Source organism: Paramisgurnus dabryanus, chromosome 22, assembly GCF_030506205.2.
Source record: "Paramisgurnus dabryanus chromosome 22, PD_genome_1.1, whole genome shotgun sequence".
Taxonomy (NCBI): domain Eukaryota; kingdom Metazoa; phylum Chordata; class Actinopteri; order Cypriniformes; family Cobitidae; genus Paramisgurnus; species Paramisgurnus dabryanus.
In genome coordinates, this window is record NC_133358.1 from 13414335 (window position 1) to 13440066 (window position 25732).

The window sequence follows — 25732 nt, forward strand, 5'->3', positions numbered from 1 at the left end:
TTAGTGCCTCGGTGCTTTGAGTCCTGACTTTTCCAGCCACCAGATGTTTTCTCCTCTGACAATTATCAATCATTAAATTACACAATCCATGCATTCAATATTTATTTTCAAAGTATCAGGATTATTTTACCATAATACTGATTATTTTACAATATAGCATATACTGTAGGCTGCATCGACACCCATACATGACATTATTTGTTTAGAGAACAAAGACAGGGTTGTTAAATTGGGTTTCATGGACGCATCATGAGTACATTCAGCTTGAGTCACCGCTCACAGAATAATTGGATTCCCCATCCTTTCTTCAAAAACTCATGGCAACATAACAAGAGCTGGACTTCAGTTTATCATGGCAAATTATCTCAACTCATTAGGGCCTAAGTCATTAGTGAAGCTGTCCAATTAAATGAAAGAACATCGGCAGGACACAAACTAACAGTGTCTCTCTCTCTCTCTCTCTCTCTCTCTGTTTTGATAAAAGCTGCTGCCATGACAACGGACATAGGTAAATACACAGGAGAGAACAAGAACGTGATTCTAATCTTTGTTGCATGTCACCTTAGACCTTGTTTTCTTTGCCGTTTCATTCAAGATTACTTTTACTTGACAAGAGTACTTCCAATATGTTTATGTAACTTATGGCAAATAAGCAACTACAGTAACATAGTGGCTCTAGAAAAGCTTTAAGAAATACACACGACATATCCAGACTAGAAAATTCCTGCGACAAACATGTTTCCCTTTTCAATATGTATTCATTGTCAGCTACAAGTACATTAGTTGGAAAACTATACAATACACCGTAAAAAAACTGTTTGCCAGTAACTTACTGTATACATTTAAATGTATGTTATTTACTGATAACAGTTTGTTTAATAAACAATAATCCAATAAAAGAATAAAACTATAAAATAACCTCATGCAAAGCATTCTGGGAACCAGAAATCCTCATTTACCTTTTTCAGTTTAATCCCTACATATTTTGGTTCCCAGAATGCTTTGCATGAGGCTGTTATTGTAGTTTTATTCTGTAAAGATAAAGACTCGTTAATGGTTAATGTACATTTAACTTTGTACAAATTGTTGTTATTTTAAATCATTGTCGCTTGGGGTTTGGATGTCTAAAATGTAACAGAAAGTGATTCTAACCCCAACCCCAAGTGACAACGGTAAGAAAATAGAAAAACTATGAGAAAACAATAGATAAAATTAAACGGAAAAGAAAGTTGTGCAATGGACACGAAAAACTATTTATAGAAGTTCGTGCGACTGTCACGAAAAATACATTTGCGCTCAAGGCACGAATAAAAGCTGAATTTCGTGCAGTGGACACGAATAGATTAATCACATTTTTCGTGACCATAACACGACTTTCCGTTAGATCAGTCAGTATAGTAGCCTACTGTAATTTCTACAGAATTTTTAACAGTGCAGCGTAAAGTTGTATTTGTTAGCAGTTAATCTTAGTTCACATGAACTAACAATCCTTCTACAGCATTTATTTCTTTATTTATAAAATCAAAAGTTGTAACTGTTAACATAGTTAAATTAACTTACAGTAAATTAATCTTTGGGGTATTTGCGTAGAGTTTTTATTTATCCACTTAATACTACAATAATTTGTAAAATGTACTTATGTATTTAAAAAAATACATATTGAATTTACAGTGTAAAAAGAAAGAAAAGGAGGACCTGGTTATTTATACGGGTGAAGGACAGTAGCCTTCATCTGTTAATAGCTGTGCTGGTGGGAATCTGTTTCATTGTTGCGTGGGGATTTCGTAACAGAGAGAGGAGCGGAGAAACCCACAGCTGACTTACTGGCGCTGTTGTCTTCACACAGACAGACGCTATAGACACATACGAGAGCTTTTTTGCTGTGAAAAATCAAGGTTTTATGCTAGTATGAACCTGCCGTCCTGACACCATTTACATACAGTAATGCAGGAGAGGATGAAGGGGCACGCGGCGGGTGCGCTGCTGACACTCTGCGTGATTTTAGAGGTGAGTCGCATCTGTTAAATAACACAACTGTATGAAATGTCATATTGCGTGGTAAGGATGAACTTTATTGTTGCGGTTTTGACCCGTGCACTGTTAGATTGTCGTTTAAGAAGAGACACATAACTGTATTTTATATATAATGTGGTGAGCCTTTGTCTCCGCGGACGCTCCTCATAACAATACAACGCACATCCAGCTATAGCGATTTCACTACAGTAGATTGAGAAAATAGGCTACAGTAGATGTCTCTGTCAGTTGGGTTGGGTCGGGTCAGCTGTGAAGTCCGGTTGTATGGAGCTTTTTTGGAGCAACTTTATTATCGGGATTGTTTTTCTCCAAGCTAGTTTTTCTCGGAGCTGTTTGAATATGATTAGTCCTACCTGAAAAATACTGATAGTAAACTGAGGTAAAATTCCTAGATACGCTACTGTACAGTGTTTTTGAACCTTGGCATAGTAAATTTTAAACTACATAATTAATTACAGAATACATAATTTATCAATTTACAATACTATAGAATTGTAGTATATACATGTAAAAAACTGTAATTACTGTAATATAACAAAGAAGCCTATACTACAATTTACTATAGTGTATACTTAAGTATACTGTTTATCGATTCGTTATTGTTAATACTACAGCATATTCTATTATAAGCTACATTAACAGTGCAGCGATTACTGTAATGTATCACAATATACTACAATTCAGTATAGTAAATACTAAAGTACAGTATACTACTTACTGTTTATTAATTCTGTAGGCTAGTTAGGACTACAGAATACTCAAGTAGCCTATACATTAATTCCTGTAATATGGCACAGTATACTACATTTTACTATAGTAAATACTAAAGTATACTACAGTATCACAGTTATAGTTAATACTACAGCATATTCTAGTATAAGCTACGTTAACAGTGCAGCAATTACTGTAATATACCACAGTATACCACAATTTACTATAGTATACTAAAGTATACTACACTACTTACCGTTTATCAATTCATTATAGTTAATCCTACAGCATATTCTGGTATAGGCTACATTAACAGTGCAGTAATTACTGTAATATTCAACAGTATACTACAATTTACTATAGTATACTAAAGTATACTACACTACTTACTGTTTATCGATTCATTGTAGTTAATACCACAGCATATTCTAAGTTACGTTAACAGTGCAGCAATTACTGTAATATACCACAGTATACTACAATTTACTATAGTAAATACTAAAGTATACTACAGTATTACAGTTTATCAATTCATTATAGTTAATACTACAGAATATTTTTAGTATAAGCTACATTAACAGTGCAGCAACTACTGTAATGTACCACAATATACTACAATTTACTATAGTAAATACTAAAGTATACTACACTGCTTACCGTTTATCAATTCATTAAAGTTAATATTACAGCATATTCTAGTATAGGCTACATTAACAGTGTAGCAATTACTGTAATATACTACAGTACACTACAATTACCTATAGTAAATACTAAAGTATACTTCACTACTTACTGTTTATCAATTCATTAAAGTTAATACTACAGCATATAGTATAGGCTACCTTAACAGTGCAGCAATTACTGTAATGTACCACAGTATACTACAATTTACTATAGTAAATACTAAAGTATACTACACTACTTACTGTTTATCGATTCTGTCGGCTATAGTTAGGACTACAGAACACTCAAGTATAATTCCTGTAATATGCCACAGTATACTACAGTTAACTATAGTAAATACTAAAGTATACTACAGTATAGTTTATCCATTTATTATAGTTAATACTACAGCATATTCTAGTATAGCTACATTAACGCTGAAGCAATTACTGTAATATACCACAGTATACTACAATTTACCATAGTAAATACTAAAGTATACTACACTGCTTACCGTTTATCAATTCATTAAAGTTAATATTACAGCATATTCTAGTATAGGCTACATTAACAGTGTAGCAATTACTGTAATATACTACAGTACACTACAATTTACTATAGTAAATACTAAAGTATACTACACTACTTACTGTTTATCAATTCATTAAAGTTAATACTACAGCATATAGGCTACATTAACAGTGTAGCAATTACTGTAATATACTACAGTACACTACAATTTACTATACTAAATACTAAAGTATACTACACTACTTACTGTTTATCAATTCATTAAAGTTAATACTACAGCATATAGGCTACATTAACAGTGTAGCAATTACTGTAATATACTACAGTACACTACAATTTACTATAGTAAATGCTAAAGTATACTACAGTGTTTTCTCATGTGGGCTTCTTACAGTATCCTAATGGTACACGGTCTGTTGTTTCAACCCATGGTTTGATCAAATATCGACATTTTCTGGGGTAATTTAAACCAATGGTTGGGTTTGTAAATATTTTACCAAACCATGGGTAAAATAACCTAGTAACTAACAGACTGCAATGCTATTTTCATTTGTAAAGTGTTTTTCCTTTTCATATTTAGCTGGTCTGGTCTGATTTGATTTATATTAATATAGCTGATCTATTAATCCATCATACTGTAATGTACAGTAATAAAATGTGTTACAGTAATGGTACTGTATGTCAACTGCACATCACCTATTAATGTTTCCCAGTCAGAGAAGAGAGAGAGATACTTCAGAATAAATCAATATGGCAGCTTTTTCTTCTCATAAATCATTTTGCATAAAGTAAAAACAGACTGTCATTGTAATCGTAAAATTCTAATTCTTATAAACACACACAGACGCACACACGCACACTTATGCCTTGGTATAATAATGTGCCTGTTTGAGAACAAGCCAGATATTACTTCACCTTATGACAAAAATTAGGGCACATTTATACTTGTAAGTAACGTAATTCAGATTTATTGATGCTTGTTTAATAGAAAGTTAATCAGTTATTATAGGTAGAAACAGAGATTTATCTTTTGTCGTTTTTGGGAATGGCGTAAATAAGACCTTTACAACAACTTTGAATGCTATTGTGATTGTAGTTTAGTAAGCATTGTGGGTCACTAAGGAAGGTTTAAAAGGCCTTAATAGGACATTTGTATTCCATAAGCATTGAATTTGATTGTGGGTCGACATGATTTACTGTACTTCTGTTTGTTGTGTCCTACAGTGTGACCTGCTGTTCTTTAAACCTTTTTAGAAACATCAATTATTTTATAATTACTATGTATGACATCATAATAATAGAGAGAGTACATAATGTTAAAATTAATTTTTCATACTGTACCATACTGTGCAGTGATTATTTTACTGGTCAGCCAGTGTACATTCACAAAACCAAATTCTGAATCTATTTCCTCAATTTAATTCTGCTTTTCCCAGCTGTGCGTGTAGATCTAATTATAGCCATCATTTTATATTGTTGTAACTGTCTGCAGCAATTACACACAAGAATAAGAAATCTGTGTTTTCTGTGGCTTTGGCTCTTCGTAGAAACGCTTTATCTCTATCGATTCACGTCACTTATTTCTGTGAATTTGAGAAAAGAAATTTGCTATACTGTAGATTGCAGGATCATTGAGAAGTTGACGGAAAACAGCTTGTTTTAGAGTTGGCACACGTTGTAGCATTGATACAGGGATTTGCTCACTTGGTCCTGTGAATCTATATTTACTGAAGACAAAGGTATTAGCCTAATGCCCTCGGTTAATGCTCACTTAACAGCAGTCCTGTCTGCACAGATTACCATTCGCTCACCCTCTCGCTGTTGTTTGTTGAACATCAGCCGGTGTTAAACACGAGTCCATGTTAAGGAAGTAAAGTATGCTGTATGTCATTAATGCTACACCGTCAATGTTTGTACTTGTGCTGGACTGAAATGTTGTGCTCCTGCATAGCTCATTGGTAGAGTATTGCATAAGGTCATGGGTTTGAACCCAGGGAACACACGTGATAATTGTATACCTTGAAATGCACTTTAAGACACTTTGGATAAAAGCAAATGCATAAATATAAATATGTCGGGCTATTGGAAGTGCTCAGTGATGACCATAAACATTCAATCAGGAAGGACTAGATGTTTGTTCCAAAGCATTTTTTTTGTTTTTGTCTTTGAGTTTAATGAAGATGTATGGGCTTTTGTTGAGCTTCTTTTATGATTGGTCTGAAAAATGAACGAAATCCTCTATCAAGATACAAAGTCATCCATTAGTACTCTCATTTCCACTTTGTGCATTGTCTAAAACGCACAGCGCAATGTCTAAATGGGCGTGTCCGAATCCACTTTTGCTAATTTAACGACGGGAAAAATGGTTTGTGCGCCGAACGCATGATCGAAAAGGGTTGCTCCTTTTCTTTTATGAGTAATTTTGGGCGTAACGTGCAATAAACCAATGAGAGTCTCAGCTCTCATCCCCTTTAAAAGTCAGTTGCGCTGGCGCTATGTCTTATCCCTATTTAGATGACGGACTTTGTAAACTGAAAAAACTAAGCGGAGGAAGAAGAACCCTAGTTTAAGATTAATGTTAAATAATTGTGTTGTATTTCACTTGTATTGAAATTTTTATTTTTATTAAAACCTTTAAAACACGTTTTCTTTTAGTCATGGAAGTGAAAAAGCAGGCTTTTAATTGCTTTAAATGTATGGCAATCCAATATCATCAAAAAATAATTTACAAGTATGTAAGATAAGGTTTGTACTCTAAAAATACTTTATTTGTAACAAACAGTAGATAAAGAATTAACAAACGGCTCTCCGCACGTTTCAGCATTTGGAAAGCGTCAGTTTTTTTAAGCATTACTTAAAAAAATTTCTCATCTCACCATATCCACAGGTACAGAGTTATCAGATACAATAAATCCGTGAGGTAGCATTTAAAAAAAAACATTTAAAAACAAATGCATTTGTTTAAAGCAAAGCATTTATTTATTTACCAGGCTACAGGTGAAGCAGCTCTTTGTGCCTTCTAACGTCTCATAATCGGTCCTCATTTAAGAGACTCAATAATAATCTTTTACATTCAATCTTATAATCTTTCATATTTAAAAGCGTTTTTGTGCTGCTGCGCATTCATGTATGTGATAAGCAAACCCGCTTTGTCGTCCCGTGTATAGGCGCATTTTACTTATGCGCTCTTTAAATAACAAAAAACATATTGCGCCATTAACTTTAGACTTTAGACCAGGTTTTTGTTGGTCAATGGCGTAGTCTATTTTAGTTGCCTCAAAATAGCAACGCGCCAACAATGCGCCTGAACACACCTCGTTTTCAGAACGCCCATGGGCCCAAAAGTGGGCGCAAATGCATTTGCTATTTAAACAACGTGGCGCCAAATGTGAAAATTATAATTGCGCAGGGTGGAAACTAGCAAAAGACACTTGCGTTGCGCATTGCGCCGGGTTTAAGATAGAGCCCTTAATGTCTTTACTCTTTCCCCACCATTGACAAGTTATCTCGTCAATTATGAGAAAACATTTGCAAAAAAAAAAAAAACGTGTTCCTGATGAATCTTTATGTTAATCTGCTATACTGCAATTATCAAATTTATGAAAAACTGAAGCCAAAACGTACTAATTTTAAACTCTGTGTATGTTTTGATAATCATTCTGAATCTGATCTCTAACAAAATTCATTTACAAAAATGCAATTATTTCAGTTTTTTGCTAAAACATTTTTATTTTTTATAAGCAAAGAAAAAATATAGATAGGACGAAACGGTTTTTCCCATTTTGTTTGTTTTTGTTATTGTTTGTTTGAAAGCAGAGGGTTGTTCTTTCATTTAATATATTTGTATGTTTATATATTTTTAGAATAAAATTTTCCTGGAAGGCATTTTGTGAAACACTTGTGAAAATCACAAGTTCCCTTTCAATACGGTTCACTTCGCATTGCGTCAGTTAGCTGACGCTATGGGGGAAACTCCTGTTTACTCCGTGACTGAAGCCTATTGGTTAACGTCTGTACAAAGTACAGACCAATGACGTTTGAACCCGCGCGCGGGAGGAACGCGTCCCTATATAAGCGCGGTTCAATCGTCAGGAGCTCATTATTTTCTCCTTCAGCGCGAACCTCTCGCTGCTCCGAAGAAAAGAAGAAGCCTTACCTCGCCGTTGACAAAAGCCCTGCAGCGGAGTCCAGGCCTAGCGTCTTCCCCTGCCGTTTTCCGGCTGAGAACCGAAGATAGCAGAGTCCAGGTCTAGCGTCTTCCCCTGCCGCTTTCCGGCCGAGAACCGAAGATAGCCTTCGCTTGCCGTGGTACGAGCCCTGTGCAGCGGACACGCCTGACGAGGTCTCCCCTGCGGCCACCCGGTAAGATCAATATTTTTAATATAAAGCTATAAGCTAAAAGAGCAGGCGCTGTTGTAATAGCGTCCAGCACAGCGGCTCGGTGAGCCTCTCTGCTATGAATTTCCTCCGAGCGCGTTACCGGTCTGGCACCTCCCACGCCGGGACCGCGCTTATGCTTTGGTTGTCTTATCCATGTTTCGTGCTCCCCCTGCTGTTCCTCTCTCGCCGGGATGAACACACGGCGAGCCATGAGACTAGATGGATGCATAGACAAGCACACACGGACTAACCCCCCCTGTGTTCTGTCACACCGCAACCGTTCATGCTTACAGAGTCCCTTCGCTCCTCTCAAATTCAGTGGCGAGATCTCTGGCACATATATTAATCCCCCGAGTGCATCGGGTGATACCGTCACGACGCATGGCTGTTCTGTCTGTGTTGCTGCTCCCCTCTGCCGTTCCTCTCTTGTTGAGATGAACAAGCGGGGAACCGTAGACCTGGATAGATGCATACGACAAGCAAACACGGGCGGTCTGCCCCTGTCTCTGTCATAGCACAGCCACTCGTGCTCCACGCTCGCGGAGTCCCTCGCTCCTTTCCCCACAGTGGTGAGGTCTCTTAACGGCTTAGCTAGCGCGCGGTATTACGGCTCGCTGCCTCTAAATGCAGCTGTCCAGTGTTCAACGATTACAGAGCTTCATGCCCCTCCCCTCTGGAGCGGCGCGATCTCATTCGTCTGCTCGATAGGGCCGATTCGCCGCTATTGGAGCACCAAGAACACTCATTATAAGAGAGCTTCATGCCCCTCCCCTCCTGGAGCGGCACGATCTCATTCGTCTGCTCGATAAGGCGGACACGCCTCTATTGGAGCGCTAAAACACTTATTATAGAGCTTTACTGGCCTGAGCCGATCTCACTTCAGATAGCTCATTTTTCGTCTGCCTGGTAATTTCTCTCTGGTTTAGACGGAATCAGAGGCAGAACGAATTTGTTTATAATATAGCCTACTGAGGCCCGAATACCTCCCTTTATTCAGTCCCGTCCTATATCAGTGCGCTGAATATTGGTACATTCTTATATATATACCCGGTTTTTCTGCCCTTTTAATAAACGGCAAAACCGCGGGCCTCACGGCAGACTTCCTCTCTGCGATGGGTTCAGTCTGACATTAAACCACCTAGACGTACTGCTCTGCTCCGTGAGCCGTTCGGTCACCGTCACTACTGAGGCTTGTGCACCTGAACGGCTGAGCTCTGGTCTCCGCAGCACAGCTGCATCAACAGAGAACGAAACTGTCTGGGAGAAAAGGGGTTATGTCGCGCCTCGGCTGGACTGCCCTGTAATGTTTTCTGTGTGCTGTTTATCCAAACATACTGTGTAATACTGTCGGCTATGCGACCTCACTATAGTGGCGAACGGTATTTAATTCCTCTAAAAAGAGTAATTTCCGTGCTTACTATACTGTGTATTGACACCCACGGTTGTACGGTGTCTCTAAACACTTTATCGCCTTACTGACAAGCAATCAGTAATACGCACACACGGCCCGCTGTCCATAATTCTATCGACGCTAGCCGAAAAGACCCCGGTTTGGCCATATACTGTGTATTGACACCCCACGACTGTACGGTGTCTCTAACACCTTTCTGCCAAATTCGCTCGCAGCCCACCTCAGTTTCTCCGCTACGATGCTGATGGCGCAAACGAGCACGGTCTTACGGCTGTTATTCTCTCTTCCTAGAGGAAGGACAGCCTCAGACTTTTGCATGGCTCCAAGCGTTTGAATCGCGCCCTCTCCGGACGGCCACTCAAAGGCTTACAGCCAAGCGGTTTATGACGTTTTTCGGCCATATAGCTGATTTATATTAGCGGATCCGAAGACGCTCACACCTCCGCTCCAATACTCGGAGATATTAAGGGTAATATCAACCTCAAGTGAGCTTGCTACCCGCCACAATAAGTTTCAAAGCTTAAAGCGCGCGCACAGTCAGACGCGCGCGGCATCTCGTTTAAGACGGGCGCACGTACCCCTCTAACGAGCCTCAGAAAGCTGAATATCGTGGCATTCTGTTCATAAGTCCACTTCAGTTTTACTTAGCAAAGGTCCCGCCCCGAGCTGACGGCCGGGAAGCTTGCTTAAGTTACACACGGCTGCATGAAGTGCTGTCATTACGAGCTAGCCCAGCATTTGCTGTGGGTTGAACACGCTTTACGACGGCAATCAGCCTTCGGCGCGTGGAACGCCGTTTGTCTCATATAAATCACCTTGTACTGTGAATACGGTACATTATGAGGATGATTTAGCACTGCAGCACTCTAGACCGTGTTATTGTGATAATGCGGTCGGGCAATCTACGGTGGTTTCATTATTTACCGAACCAGACTGAGATCTCGCCCCCTGAACAAGCTGACGAGTCATCTCCTTTATAAACTCATTGCATCGCTTTATAAGCTATGTTCAATCAGAGTGATACGCATCTCATGCTTAAACTACCAATATTAACCCATTACGATGGGCGTGCGGAGATGGCATCCGTGGGACACGACCTACATTACGTGCCTTATGACACATTGACACAAGCTGCTAGGACCCCTTTCACGAGGCGTCCTTATGCAAAGTCTGATCCATTTTGTCTAGTGACATTTGAAAGTCAAAACCCCCCGCGAATCGCCGGTGGAACACTTTTCTCCTCACTACAGAGGCACGGCGGCTCTCTCCCCTACCTATATCTATGTGGCCGTGATAACAGCGAACCACGCTTTTACGACCGACCATTCATTTAATTCACAAGCCTGTCATCTCTCAGATGCGGACGGCGGCGGTAACAGCGAACCATGCTTTTACGGCTGGCCATTCACTTTATTCATAAGCCTGTCATTTCTCAGATGCGGACGGTGCCCGAGGCACAGCGCTCTGGAACTGTCCAAGGTCCTGTATGACACATACGTCTGACGTACATCAGACGATCAGCTGTTTATCTGCGTCACAGATCACTCACTAGAGCACCTGTCAATACAGGCTATTTATGGATCGTTGACGTTATCACCTCCCGTGACAATTATGCTCACTTGTCTTAGAGCATGGGCATGGTCTTAGAGGTTTCTCATTTGACAATTGTGACACGGCCGGCTGGTCCCCGCCGTCCACGTTGTCAGTTTACAGCTTCGACATCCCTGCTTCGCGCACTACTGAGGTTTGTTGCATTAAAGGTGCGCCCATTAGCTCACCTGTATGCACGATATGGGTTTTAATTATATGCGTCCACCGTGCGCTTAGAGAAGCTCACATGTACACGCTATAACATTTTGGTATACAATAAGATGCGCTTGGGAAAGCTCACCTGTATACACAGCTGTGTTATGCTTTGTGACACATACATTGTTGTTCATCTGTGTACGTTCACGGTGCGTTGGGTGCCCACCGTTACGTTCATCAATCATATCTGTACACATTCACGGCGCGTTGTGTGCACTGATTTATCTATACGCATTCACGGTGCACTGAAGAGTTCACCCGTGTGCGCACAATTTATTATCAGAACACATGACGGCGCGCTCGAGAATCTTGCCGGCCTGTGCATTATAACACTCTGATTCATCTATATGCATTCACGATGTATTCAAGTGTTCACCTGTGCCCGTGCAATTTATAGTCAATACACATTTACGGCGCGCTTGGAAAGCTCACCGATCTGTGCACTATAATACTACCTATATGCATCCCGATGCGCTCGAGGGTGCACCGGGGTTCACACTATTGTGGTATCTGTATAATCCCACGCTACGAACCGTTCTGCCGCATATTATAGTCAGATCGGCCGTTCGTGAGCTTCGCAGATCACTCACTACGTATGTCTGTTGCTAACAGTGGTTATTTAGATGGATCGTTGAAACCATCGCACTGGCTCACGCCCCTCTATGAGCTATGTTCTATATAGAGCCCACTCTGTGCGAGTTTGGCTTCTTCATGAACTTGGTCTACAGGGGTATCTATATCTATATTTAATATCTGCTACGCGGCCGGCTGGTCTTCGCCGTCTACGTTGTCAGATTGTACAGCTTAGACGTCCCTGCCCTACGAGCGCAGGTTCTCTCGGCTCAATCATGCACGCTCATGCGTTTTATGTGTAGCCTACACCACGGTGCGCTCAGCGAGCTCACCAACGTGACTCTGAATTTACTTATCTCGCACAGCCGCGGCGCGTACCTCGCCGTCTTGTGCTATGTTATGTGCCCCCGGTGCGTTTAAAACCCCACCGTGTGCGCGTCAACAATTTATATGGTGCTTACACATTTGCTTTTAAAGCTGTGAATATGCCGGGTAAAGGGCCACACGCAGTGTCTCTCCGGTAAGGCACTTCAGTACGTTGTGTATGCACGGCGTGATGGGATTACGTTCCCCCATAGCGTCAGCTAACTGACGCAATGCGAAGTGAACCGTATTGAAAGGGAACGCTTAGGTTACTCACGTAACCCCGGTTCCCTGAAATAACGGGAACGAAGCATTGCGTCTCTTGCCGTGCTACAAACGTCTACGCAGCGAGTGTTATTCGGCTGCGCGCTTCAGTCGAATAATAATGAGCTCCTGACGATTGAACCGCGCTTATATAGGGACGCGTTCCTCCCGCGCGCGGGTTCAAACGTCATTGGTCTGTACTTTGTACAGACGTTAACCAATAGGCTTCAGTCACGGAGTAAACAGGAGTTTCCCCCATAGCGTCAGCTAACTGACGCAATGCTTCGTTCCCGTTATTTCAGGGAACCGGGGTTACGTGAGTAACCTAAGCGTTTTCAAACAATGGCTGGCGGGGAAGAGCCAGGATTATCGCGAAGTAGTGATGGGATTTATGGCTCTTTCAGGGGATCCGGATCTTGGCGATCCGTTCCTTTCAAAGAGCCGTTCAAAAGAACGGCTCATTTGGCTCTTTTTAAATATTTAGTCAGTTTTAAGAAGCCAGCTTGGGGGCATCTCAGTTTATCCTGTAAAACTGTAAATAATCACTGGGAGGAATGATGAGGTTAGATTTGTAGTCAAATCATTAAAACTCAGATATCACACACCAATATCTGAGTTTGAATTATTCTGAAATATTGACCATTACCTCATTTGTCGTGTGTAGACTATATTCCATAGGGTTGCACAACATTAGACAGTGACATCACTATTTTGGATTTATCTGTAGTACAAAGTGTGTGTATGTGTAAAGCTACGTTGTCTTATGTTATTCATACAATACCTACTCACAAATAAATATCAAAAACAAAGCCTGCTGCAATGAATTTCTGTGCAAAATAGCTTTTACTACAAACACTTCCACAATTTAGAATAAATAAAATGGAAATGTCTACATACAGTCCAATATTACTACTATTACTAATGTAAACTTTGCAAATAGGACATCAGCCCCTTCAAGTCTTAAATGAACAACCCCTCCGCTGGGTGCGCCCCTCCCCCTATAACTGTTCTGTCTCGCGGAGGAGCTAATTTGTGTGCATCTGTGTGAAACACGCATAGGAAAAAAGAACGACAGAAAGAACGGCTCCCCTCCAGCCGCGACTCGGCTCCCATCGTTCATGTTTGTGAGCCGTTCAAAAGAATCGGTTCGTTCGCGAACGTCACAACTCTATCGCGAAGAAAAAGTAGAAATGTGATAGTAACACATTCTCAAACCTAAATGTTGTTATCTCCTAAACCAGTAACCCAGATCTAAATGTTTCTGTTGTTTCTCAAGATGTAGAGCAGCAGGCAAAGATCACGTGAGCACAAAAGAGACCTAAACAATTAGGGCATTTGCAATTCCTTGCATGTATTATGGTTTTATTCAAGAACAGAGCTGTTGAATATTGAAAAGCCTGACATTACTCCCTTTGCTGGTAGAGACATTGTTTCTCCACACAACACACGACTCCGACTCTTAACACTCAAAAACAGATTGAGAAAATCATTTTGTTTTCTCCCAACAATATTCCCTGGAGGGAAAGTCTTGAAATTTGATTGAATTCAGACCTGAAGCTACTGCAGTATCATTATGCACCGCCACCGACACAACAATACAAGAAGCCTTGTTAGTCATCACTTGGTGAGACCCTAAATTGTGAACTTTTGGATCCTGAACAGAAAATCATGTCTGAATGTGGATTGTTGTTGTTTTATTATTTAAGCATGCACATAATAACTTAAGCAGAAATTTGGTTGCATAATTATTAATAATACTGTATGGTAACTAAGTCAATCTGTATCAACCTGTAACCTACGTAAGCATTACATAACTCAAACAATTACGTCCCAGATGACCTTCAAATGTAAATTACCCGGCACATATTGAAGGTCCTGACTGGTGTGAAGTGTTAATTGTCAGTCTCTGACCTTTCTCTCACACTCAAATCCTCCTCACTAATAAAGTAATGGGGAAATGTTTGGTTTCTGGATAATTCATCTCACACGCATTGATCCCTCAAACCAATCATGTAGCTTCTTTCATTTTCACACCATTGTCTACCTTGAAACAAAAAGTCAGTGGTGTTGGTTGTGAAGAAAAATCCCTTTATAGGATATGACATCATTTACAGGTTTTTCGCATTACTGTACATTTGTAAAAGATAAGAGAACCTACAGTATATGTACCTCTGAAGACTCCAGGTGGGTTGCAGTTTTGGATACTGATGCCACTTGGAGATTAAGGTTTCTTGCAGGTTTCACTGTTAATTCTTCATCCTAATTCCCTTAAAGCTCTACTGTGTACTTTATTGAGGGACACTGAAGTTGCTACTTTATATCTTCTCCACAGGTAATTCAGCATATTCGTTTACATCTATACAGTCCATGTTGTAAACTTGAAGTTTTATAGTTCCTTGGCTAACTTTAGCATGATTATGCATAACACTTGTGGTTTAATGTGTTCGAACAGACACACGCCGTCTCTCCGCCACATTTATGTAATCAGAGGTACTGAGATAAATGTTTTTCATCTTTTCTGACCTCTAGCACAAACACACGGTGACAGCCCTATTTTAGGCTTTCGTTGATAAAAGCGTCTGATCTGCGCGTCTTTCGTTTCATTTTACAAGTGTGTGAAAGTTGCGCAATCTTTTTTCACCAATATGAGAGAAAGCGCTTACATATACACGGACATGTAACATGTTTACTTAAAACATAAGCATTGTACTTTGACATAATATTAGTTCGTGTCCATTTAAACCCGTCATGGTTGCTTTTTGTATGTGATTTTAAGCGGACATATCATGACAATCAGACTTTTTTTCATGTTAAACATAAATCTGTGTGCTTTGATGGATCACAGGCAAAGGACATTGCAAATTGTTCATTTTTTCTCATTGCTTTTGCTTTGTAGCTACTGGAAGCCATGTTAACCTTGGCATGACACGGCCGGGCCACCGTACAAGTTAAAACGCGTTCCGAATGGGGAGGGCTAGAAAGTAATATTCAGTTGCTTGTCATATAGACTTTCACCGCTAGATGGGAGTAGATCTTACACAGTGGAGCTTTAAATATATCTCTTGCAGTTAATCCCTTTTACTTTTCAACCTATTATTTATCACCCGGCTCTGCTGCCCCAATCAGCATTCTTGACTAATGGTCACAACTCAATTAAGCAATTTCTGTAGCATTGCATCTTTCTCATGGAAACTTTCATTGTGAATTTTACCTGTAATAATTGTAATGCACACCTGAATATAAGGCATTTTACTTCCAGTCCTCAACAACAATAATGCATCACTTGACTGTATACAAAATGTATGGTAGTTATTAAAGGCACACCATGGAACTTTTTGGTGACTAGGGGGTGATAGACATGTATTTTTCATGTCTAGCGCCTCTAGAGGCTACAAGCGCCGCAGCACTGTCGCAAAGGAAAAGAAGACAACTCTTTAGGTCACAAAGTGTGCCTTCCAGCATGTCATGTGTCATATAATATAATTTCATGGGTTTTATTTTTTTCAAATGCCAAAAGATCATGTAGCTCACGTTTACAAGTCTGTTGTAACGGTGGTCGCTTGGTTAAAGTTTATATTTAAAAAAATTGCCTTAAAGGGTAATCAAACCCTGATCACCCCGTGTCGTAGGTCAATAACGCCACCATGTCGCCACAATGTCACATGATATAAGTCTCTCTCTAAACTTTTCAAGTAACCTCCAGTAAAATTCACGTAAAAAATATTGTTCGAGCACCAGACAGAACTTAAGCATTATAACATTACTTACCAGTACAAAAGCATGAGGGCCAAGTCAGCATCGGTCAGGAACCCCTCCTCCTTCTTTAGTTTACGCCAGCGAGTGAACGCTGGCCCAAATACTGATCCTCGTCCTTCTTTTAATTCTCTCACTCTCCCGTTTTCTCTTTCTGGTCTCCTCCAACAAAACCTTGGGTTTCTTTTTCTTAGTTGCTGCTTCGGCCATGACAAAAACATAAGGAAAATAAATAGTTGCGCTCTCACGTCCAAATTTGAAAAAGTGGAGGAAGTGACGTAGCCTATGCCGTAAAGCAGATTTTTGTAGTTATTTGTTTTGTGCTTGGGTTACTACCCGAAACCCCAAGTTTAAAAGTACGAGTAAAAGTGATAGAGACCCGTCAGGCTATGGTGGACATGTCATTCAATCTATTTTAAGTCGATGTAGGGGAGAGTGGGGTAAAGTGAGACATTTTTTACATTTCCTCCCCTCTAAGCGAGCTAAAATGATATATCAGTCAAATTTACACATTTCCCATTAATTCAGGATGTTTCCTAGCTATGGAAATTACCAGAATGTATTCAGGACGAAGAGCAGTGAAAATATGATTGTTTTAAAAAAAGTGGTCTTGTGTCTCACTTTACCCCAGCTTAGGGGTAAACTGAGACAGACCAGAAAAATCAAGGGGGTAAAGTGAACCAGCTCGGGGTAAACTGATCCACTTACTTTTTACACTCTGAAACTACCATAACAGCACATATTGTAACAGATAAAATCCTGACTGCTAGCTTGACAACCACACATTCCAGAACTAATGTTGGACTAGTAACAGAATCAAGGGGATTGGTCAATTAAGAACATTATTTTTCTAAACACTTGAAAGTACAGTAACTCTGAACCAAAATCAAATACAACATAACATAATTCAAAAGTTATATTTTTTGGCCAGTTTTTGCCTTTATTTAACAGTGAGTTTTGGAGAGGACAGGAAAGTACAGGGAGGAGAGAAGGGTATTGGGATCGGCAAATGACCACGAGCCGGGAATCGAACTCCCAGAAAGTGTGAAAGCACCACATGTCGGAGCGCTGCCCACTGTAGACCATTGGCTCCGACAATTCAATTTTTTTTAATTAACATTCAAATGACATATAGAACCAGTTAGATTAAAACGCAGTCTGGGGGTCAGAACAAAGGACCCTTAGAGCCAGCTAGTGTCTGCGGGTCAGCGCAAAAGACAATCAGAACCATCTATCAATATTTCTATCCCTTGCAGCTGCTCTTACTGTGGGTTCACACCAGACGTGAGTTCAACGATTTGTGCAAGTAGATTACATTCAAAGTTAATGCAAAGACACGATCAGACGCATCCTCGCCTGGGGCGATGCGAATGACGCCATATGAGCGGAGCATTTGCCGCGAAAACACGCACTATTCACCTCAAACATGTCTTCGCCCAAGTTGAAAATATTTATCTCGAGGGAAAAATTTGCATGACACAATGTTAAATCCCGTGAGTAATCTAGAGTGAATAATGCTACGTACACACCAAATGCGGGGCAGTGCGTTACTTGATCTAGATTACTCGCAGGATTTAACATTGTGTAATGGAATTTTTCGCTCAAGTTGAATATTTTCAAATTGGGCGAAGACATGTTTGCGGCGAATAGCGCGTGTTTTCGTGGAAAACGCGCCACCCATATCACGTCATTCGCATCGCCACATGCGAGGACGTGTCTGATTGCGTCTTTGCATTGACTTTGTATGTAATCTACTTGCGCAAATTGTTGAACTTGTGTCTGGTGTGAACCCACAGTACCATGATGCCTCGCGTTTGGTGTGTACATAGCATTAGAGAATTCTTTCCTTCCTTGACCTAAGCAGCTGCACTCTCCATCTCCTCAAGGGGTGTTTTTCCCCAGGCTGTCTTCCTGACTAGGCATAATGGTTTTTCTGCAATGTTTATAACATTAAAAATAAAACATATGTAATGTAATATTACATTAAAATATGTTATACTAAACTGAACTTGTGCCTCATGTCTCACTTTACCCCACATCATTTGTCTCACTTTACCCCACCACCAAATTTTGGAAAAAAACTCTCTCTCTTGGAAATTCAGGCTAATCTTCAGCTAGCATCAATACAAGGTTTTATATGTTGGTAGTTCATAAACATGTGTGATATAAGTTTTTCTACCTGAATCAATTTGCTTTGGCACAACAGTTGATTAAGTTGACAGCAAGAAAATTTACTTTTACAAGCAAAAAATATATTTTTGTGAAAAAAACATGTCAACCACAGCAGCATGAGGTCCTGTCCTTCATGGCCAAGGGGAAATTTGAGGGGCTTAAAAACATAATGGTCATAGGACCACAAATGTGTTCAGTTGCCTAGATACAGGGGGTGTCTCACTTTACCCGATGTCTCACTTTACCCCACTCTCCCCTACCATCACAAGGGTCTTGAAAATATATTATGAAGGTTGAAAAACTACAAAGTGACACTTTAAGATCGATGTGGTTTGGAAATGGTAAAATGTGTTATCAAAATAATGACTTCTATGATAATTATGCATTGACTGTAGTGTTATATCTACAACAAAATAAGTACATACAATTGTACAGCACGTGATTTCAGCGGCGTGTATGCCCCTTTAAAAGAAAACACCATTGTTTTTCAATATTTTACTATGTTCTTACGTAAACTTAGACAAATTAATACATACCTATCTTTTATCAATGTGTGCCCTTAATCTTTGTACAGTACAGCGCCTCGTGAATGTGTTAGCATTTAGCCTAGCCCCATTCCATCCTTCGATTCCAAACAGGGATGAATTTAGGAGCCACCAAACACTTCCATGTTTTCCCTATTTAAAAACTGTTACATGAGTAGTTACATGAGTAAGTATAGGGGCACCAATTAAAACTTTTGTTTGGAGCCATAGGAATGAATGGGGCTAGGCTAAATGCTAACACACTGTTAGCATTGTACAAAGATAAAAATGCACGCATTGAAAAAAGATAGGTATGTATTAATTAATCTAAGATGAGGTAAATTTAGTTTTCCTTTAAGCAGCACAGCGAATATAGTAAACTAAAAACAGCAACAGAGTACTTAGCGCCGGGACAGAAATATTCCTACCACTCCGCAAATGATATCCCCACTATAACAGCAGTTATTCAGGACTCAGATTTGCTTGTATAATGTTCTGGCCTTCATGCTGCTGCTGCTAAAAAAAACACACAGAGAAAGCCTGCTTGTATAAATGCGTGATTATTGATTTTGTTAAAAGTGTAGAAATATAAATCACTTAGCTTTTTATAACTCCAGTAGGTGGAAACAGAGCCTTAGGATTGCTGTGCTGGCTGATAATGTAATCCCAAAGCATCAAATAGCATTCGTCATGCAAATTCACAATGTAAGACATGTAGGCAGTATAGTTTGGTTGTCTAATAGATATTCATCGTGGTCCAAAACTGCTTGGCAAAAACTTATGTTCAGATCAGTCTGTAAACTTTGACTCCTCTCATTCAGAGTATTAGTCATTTATTGTATGTAAGTAATGCTTAAGGAATCATTCATCATTCTGCCCTCCAACATTTTTCCTTTATCCCGCTGTCATCCCACTGACTGGATGTTGGAAAAAATATGCAGCAGGTTTCTCTCAAGCAGACACACGTTTTTAATGATCTGGCCGGAGTCAAAGGCATTCCTCAGTGAGATGAAGATGCCCCTCCGTCAGCTGTCTAATGGCAGGCGTTTGACAGCAGCTGAGGGATGTTGGCTGAGGTGTATTGATTATTGAACTGACAGGCAGTGCTGCACTCTGTCATAAGGGATAAATGAACCCCGGTGTAATGGGATATAGAAGAGTGTTCAACCTCCTGGAAGCAGAGGCAGGGAGATTGCTGTTTATTCCCGACTTTTCATCCTGTTAGATGGAGAAAACTACATCTAAAGCTCTTGGGTTCAAGTAAATGCTGCCAAACACAGCACAAACTAAACTGCAAACTCTGACAGCAGTGATAGTAACAGCCACCACGACCGAGAGAGATTTGCAAAGATAGCAGGGATTTCATCACACAACCTTGCTATTTATGATAATACACAATAAAAAAAATTACAAAACATTTTGTACAAAACTCATTGATTTGAAAGCGCTGTGACCCTGATTGGCCAGCTAATCTGTACATTGTGATTGGTCTGAATACCTCTGACATCAGCAGGAAATGTGACGCTCCTTACCATGTTTAAAAGATTCGGTCACAATGCAATGCTAACAGGAGTTAACTTAAAGACTGTGAGCGGGAGGAATTATGATCAGAGGTGTAAAAAGTACTCAAAAATTTTACTCAAGTGAAAGTACAAGTACTGAGTGTAAATTTTACTCAATTAAAAGTAAAAGTATCGGGCCAGAATCATACTTGAGTAAAAGTAAAAAGTACCACATTAAAATTGTACTTGAGTATTAAAAAAGTAAAAGTAACAGGAAAAATTTAAACTAGAGATTCTTGTTTAAGCTTTTAATCTCTAAAAACATGAAGTGAATGCACCACAAACAGGGTTTTATCCTGCTTTACAACTGTTTGCATTTAATTGTATTTCATTTTCAAAATATAAAACGACCTAATTTCAGTATGCAACATGCTACTTAAAGTTGTGAAACCTCAAATTTAACTAAAGCAGAAGCTGATTTTCAAAATTAAGTATCAAGCATCTCACAGACAGCCAGTGCAGAAAGAGTTGGATTAGTTCTTGTTCACACTGTCAGTCCAAATCTGATTTTGGTACATATTCGATTGGAACCCAATCACATTTAGAACGTGTGAACGGCTAAAAACCACATGAAATCTGTTTTTTTCTTTTCTGTTTCAAGCTATATCCAGAGGTGGTTTGAAATACTTTTCAAATCACATATTCAGAAATACATTTAAGTCTGACCGCTCTGATCGTATTTTTGTAGCTTTTCGGTCATGCTGTTGCGTCACGTAAAATGTAAACACGATTGTTGTGCCAGTGTGACGTCATTGCCATAGAAACAGTGCAGATAATTCAGAAAATAGCAAAACCCTACAGGACGCACAGATCGGATCTAAACAGTTGTGATACACAATGTGGACAGTGAGTCTGTCCAGTAAGACATGCAACAAAATCAGATTTGGACTGACAGCGTGAACAAGGACTTAGTCTTGATAGAGAGGCTGCAAATAGCAGGGAACTTGAGCAGAGACGTCCTGGTGTCTGAAACTCAGGCCAGATGTCCATCCAACTGTTTGCTGGCTTAATGTGTTGTCGGTTTCAAAGAAGCGAAAAAATCTTCATCCGACGAGCCCACTCACGAGTCTCTAGCCCTTTCTCGGGGGCCGAGATATGGTCAACCCTTCCCGGATTTTTCCTTGGCCTTAGCTCAGGCACCTTAAGTCCAGGGCGTTCGCCCTTCGGGTCCCTTATCCTACCTAAGAGGGCCTTTCCAACAAGCCACCCACGAGTCTCTAGCCCTTTCCCCGGCCGAGATACGGTGGTCCTTTCCCCGATTTTCTCCATGGCTGTAGCTCGGGCACCTTAAGTCCCCTCGGATATAAGCGACCCAAAGGCATCCAATCTACGGTCGTGGGAAATCAGGGGAATGACCGCTGTATCTCAGCCGTGGAAAGGGTTAGAGCATCTGGGTTGGCTCGTTGAAAAGGCCCTCTCGGGTAGGATAAGAGACCCGAAGGGCGAACACCCCGGACTTAAGGTGCCTGAGCTACGACCGTATGAATTTCAGGAAGTGGCACACTGTATCTTGGCCAAGGAAAATAAATAACATTTAAATTAAACTGGCCGTCAGCACAATTCAATTGGTTTGGTAAGAGTAAGGGAAAATAGAATAAAGTGATCTCTAAAAAATAAGTACTTTTTGACTGTAAATAAAATTGTAAGGAGTAAAAAGTACTTTTTTTTCTTAAAAAATTTAATTAAGTAAAAGTAAAAGTACTGATTTTAAATTGTACTCAGGTAAAGTAAAAATCCCAAAAAATAATACTTAAGTACAGTAATCAAGTAAAATTACTCAAGTACTTTACACCTCTGATTATGATAATGTTGGTCTTGTCCACGTCAACAGGGCGAGGAAGTAAACTGTTGCCTACAATCTGTGTGTTTGTTGTAGTCCAAGAAAAGAGATTTACGTTGGAAACAATAACTAGCGTCAATGTTTATACCTTTTGCATATCGTTAAAGGTCCCATTCTTTCTGTGTTTTAGAAGCTTTGGTTGTGTTTACAGTGCGCAATATAGCATGTGTTCGTGTTTCACGTGTAAAAAAAAAAGGCTATAGTATCTGTAGGCTATAGGATTGTTTTCACTGTCCTTTAAATGGTCTGATGTCTTCCTTGTTCAATGAAGTCTCTCCTTCAGAAATACGTATCGAGTTCTGATTGTGTAGCCTGTTTAGTGTGTTGTGATTCGATAGCAGCTTAGCTTGCGGTTAGCTTAGCTGGTGACTTAGTATAAATTAGTGTAAAGTTAATCATGCAAAAACGTACGATTATCATAAAAAAACAATAACAAAACCCCACCCCTAACTCAAACAAAACAGCGATCGAGGCAAATCTAACAAAAATGTATGAAGTTGGTCGTACCAATTTATACGAATAACCACTTTGTGAAATACATACGAATTGCCAATGGATAGTGTTGCCACTTCATATTAAAGCCACAACTTTTGCCTCTCTATCGCCATCTCTGCTTGAAACATAAAATTGGAGGTTACTTATTTTACATGAGTTGTCAAACAGCATTAACTGTCATTTCCTGTGAAATCATTAATTATTAATCAATAATAAACCAACAGTAAAACGTCCATTAAAAATCCATTAAGCTGTCAAGTAATGTCTAACATCTCAAATGTGTTGTCATTACTGTTGTGAATCCGTGTAAAATATGGAGGTAGTTTTCAACACAGATCTTTATATACTTAATAACTAAATAAATTGTTGTTTATTTTTACTTTCATTTAAGTTATGCTTCCACACACTTCACAGGTTAGTGGTTGTTGATCTCACTGGAAAGTGTTCATATTTTACAAGACAATAAAACTATTTTTTTTTGTTTTACAAAACAATAATGAAACCCCACCTCTAAGCTCAGCCCTAACCCAAGTCATGGGCGAAACCAATCAGGGCACAAAGTCTATATAGAACTTCCTTGAATTTCTCAAGTCCTTCTTTTAGTATGTTTTTTTCTGCTCATTTTATCATCTAAAGGGTAAAAGCTTTGAGTTTACCTCTCCTTAGCCAACTTAATTCAAGGAAACATTTATGTGTAAATGCCACAGTATAGGATTTGTGATTTGTTCAACCAGCAATATGAGTGATACTTGACTAGCGTTGTTAAATAAAGAAGCATTCATTAGTTTTGTGCCCCAAAACAGAACTTTTTGGTAGCCCAACATGCAAATGATATCTTTCAGGCGGTTTCATCATCCTGAAGCAGTGGCCCTTTCACCGTAAAGAGGATTCTTGCTATTTTTTTATTTCCTCTGTTATGTTTATTTTGTTATTTGCTCTTCCTAACGTTCTGCTAACCGTGAGAATTACATTTACTGCTGGAGGTCATTATTTATTTAGATAAATGCTTCAGAATGGTCCTTGCAAACTTTTAACGTGATTAAGAAATTTATGTCAGCTTCTTTGATCTGTGGTTTGTTTTGTTCAGTCTGTTAAGTTCTTCTGCTCTGTGAGATGATTTATTTTAGATCGATGACCCCAAAAGCTTGAAAAGATCTTTTAGTTTCTATCCTTAACTCTTTCCCTGCCAGCAATTTAAAAAAAAGTTGCCAGCCAGCAGCAGCATTTTTTATGATTTTTACAAAAGTTTAATGCCTTCCAGAAAATGTTCTTTTTTAAATATATAATCATACAATATATCAATTAAAAGAACAGACCCTCTGCTTTAAAAAAAAAAAAAAAACATTTTACCCTACATTCATTTGTTCTCTTTTATCACCTCTCAAATATGGGTAGGTTTCTTCAAAAATACAAAATTTTAACCAAAAAGTTAAGATAATTGCATTTTTGCATAAGATTCAGAGCAATGATCAAAACATACAGAGTTCTAACTGTTTGACCTAATGGGTTGCTTTCGGGTTTTATAAGTTTAGTAAGAGCGCCACCTGCTGGATCATAGCGGAAATACGAATTGCTGTAAAACTCGTCATTGGCAGGGAAGCGTTTACTCTTAACTCATTCCCCCCGCCATCCATTTTTTGAAAAGTTGCCCGCCAGCATTTTTTGTGATTTTCACTAAAGTTTCGAAAAATTCCTTCAAGAAAAATTTTCTTATAAACATAAATATATAAACATAAAAATAAATCAAATGAAAGAACAGACACAAACAAACAATAAACAAACAAACATAACAGGAAAAAAACATTTCATCCCATCTATATTCTATATCTATTGTCTCGGCTTATAAACTTTTAAATATGGGTATTTTTCTTTAAAAATATTTTTTTTAACAAAAAGCTGAAATAATTATTTTTTGTAAAGAAATTTTGTTAGAGATCAGATTCAGAATGATTATCAAAACATACATGGAGTTTAAAATTAGTAAGTAACGTTTTGGCTTCAGTTTTTTCATAAATTGTGTGTCATCTAGTGGATAATAGCGGTACTGCAGATTAACATAAAAATGATTCAGAAACATGTTTTTAAATGCAAATGATTTTTTTAATGACTAGATAACTCGTCAATGGCGGGAAAAGAGTTCAAGGGTTCATATCATGAAAAACTGACTTTAAGTGCTATAATTAGGTCCACAGTGCTTCTATCAACCTAGAAAATATGAAAAAGATCAACCCAGTAACTTAGTTTTGATAAATCATATTCTGCAAGCATGTGAAAAAATAGGTAATTGAAATTTGGCTCCCTTGTGATGTCAGAAGGGGACAATATTGCCCCTTAATCTGCACTATCCAACCACAGCACTGCCATTTAGTGCAGAGATCAGCTCATTTGCATTTAAAAGGACACACCCAAAAAATGGCACATTTTTGCTCGCACCTACAAAGTGGCCATTTTAACCTATATATTATCTGTGGGGTATTTTGAACTAAAAGTTCACATACACACTTTTGGGACATCAAAGATTTATTTGAAATCTTAAAAAAGTCCCCTTTAATTGACGAATTAACTCGGCAATGGTGGGGAAAGTGTTAAATGGCTTGACCTTATAGACAATGCTCAAATATAGTGTAAACTGTGTGCTTTATTTTTGTCA

General features: G+C 39.1%; 1 protein-coding gene across 1 annotated transcript in view; it reads left to right on the top strand.

Annotated features, from left to right (window-relative positions):
• Positions 1 to 1756: 1756 nt before the first annotated feature.
• vopp1b (VOPP1 WW domain binding protein b) overlaps positions 1757 to 25732 on the top strand; it is a 50321-nt gene continuing 26345 nt past the window's right edge. The window contains exon 1 of the mRNA XM_065294837.2: positions 1757 to 2007. Within this exon, the coding sequence (XP_065150909.2) occupies positions 1945 to 2007 (63 nt within the window). The 5' untranslated portion in view covers positions 1757 to 1944. The remainder of the gene's footprint in view (positions 2008 to 25732) is intronic.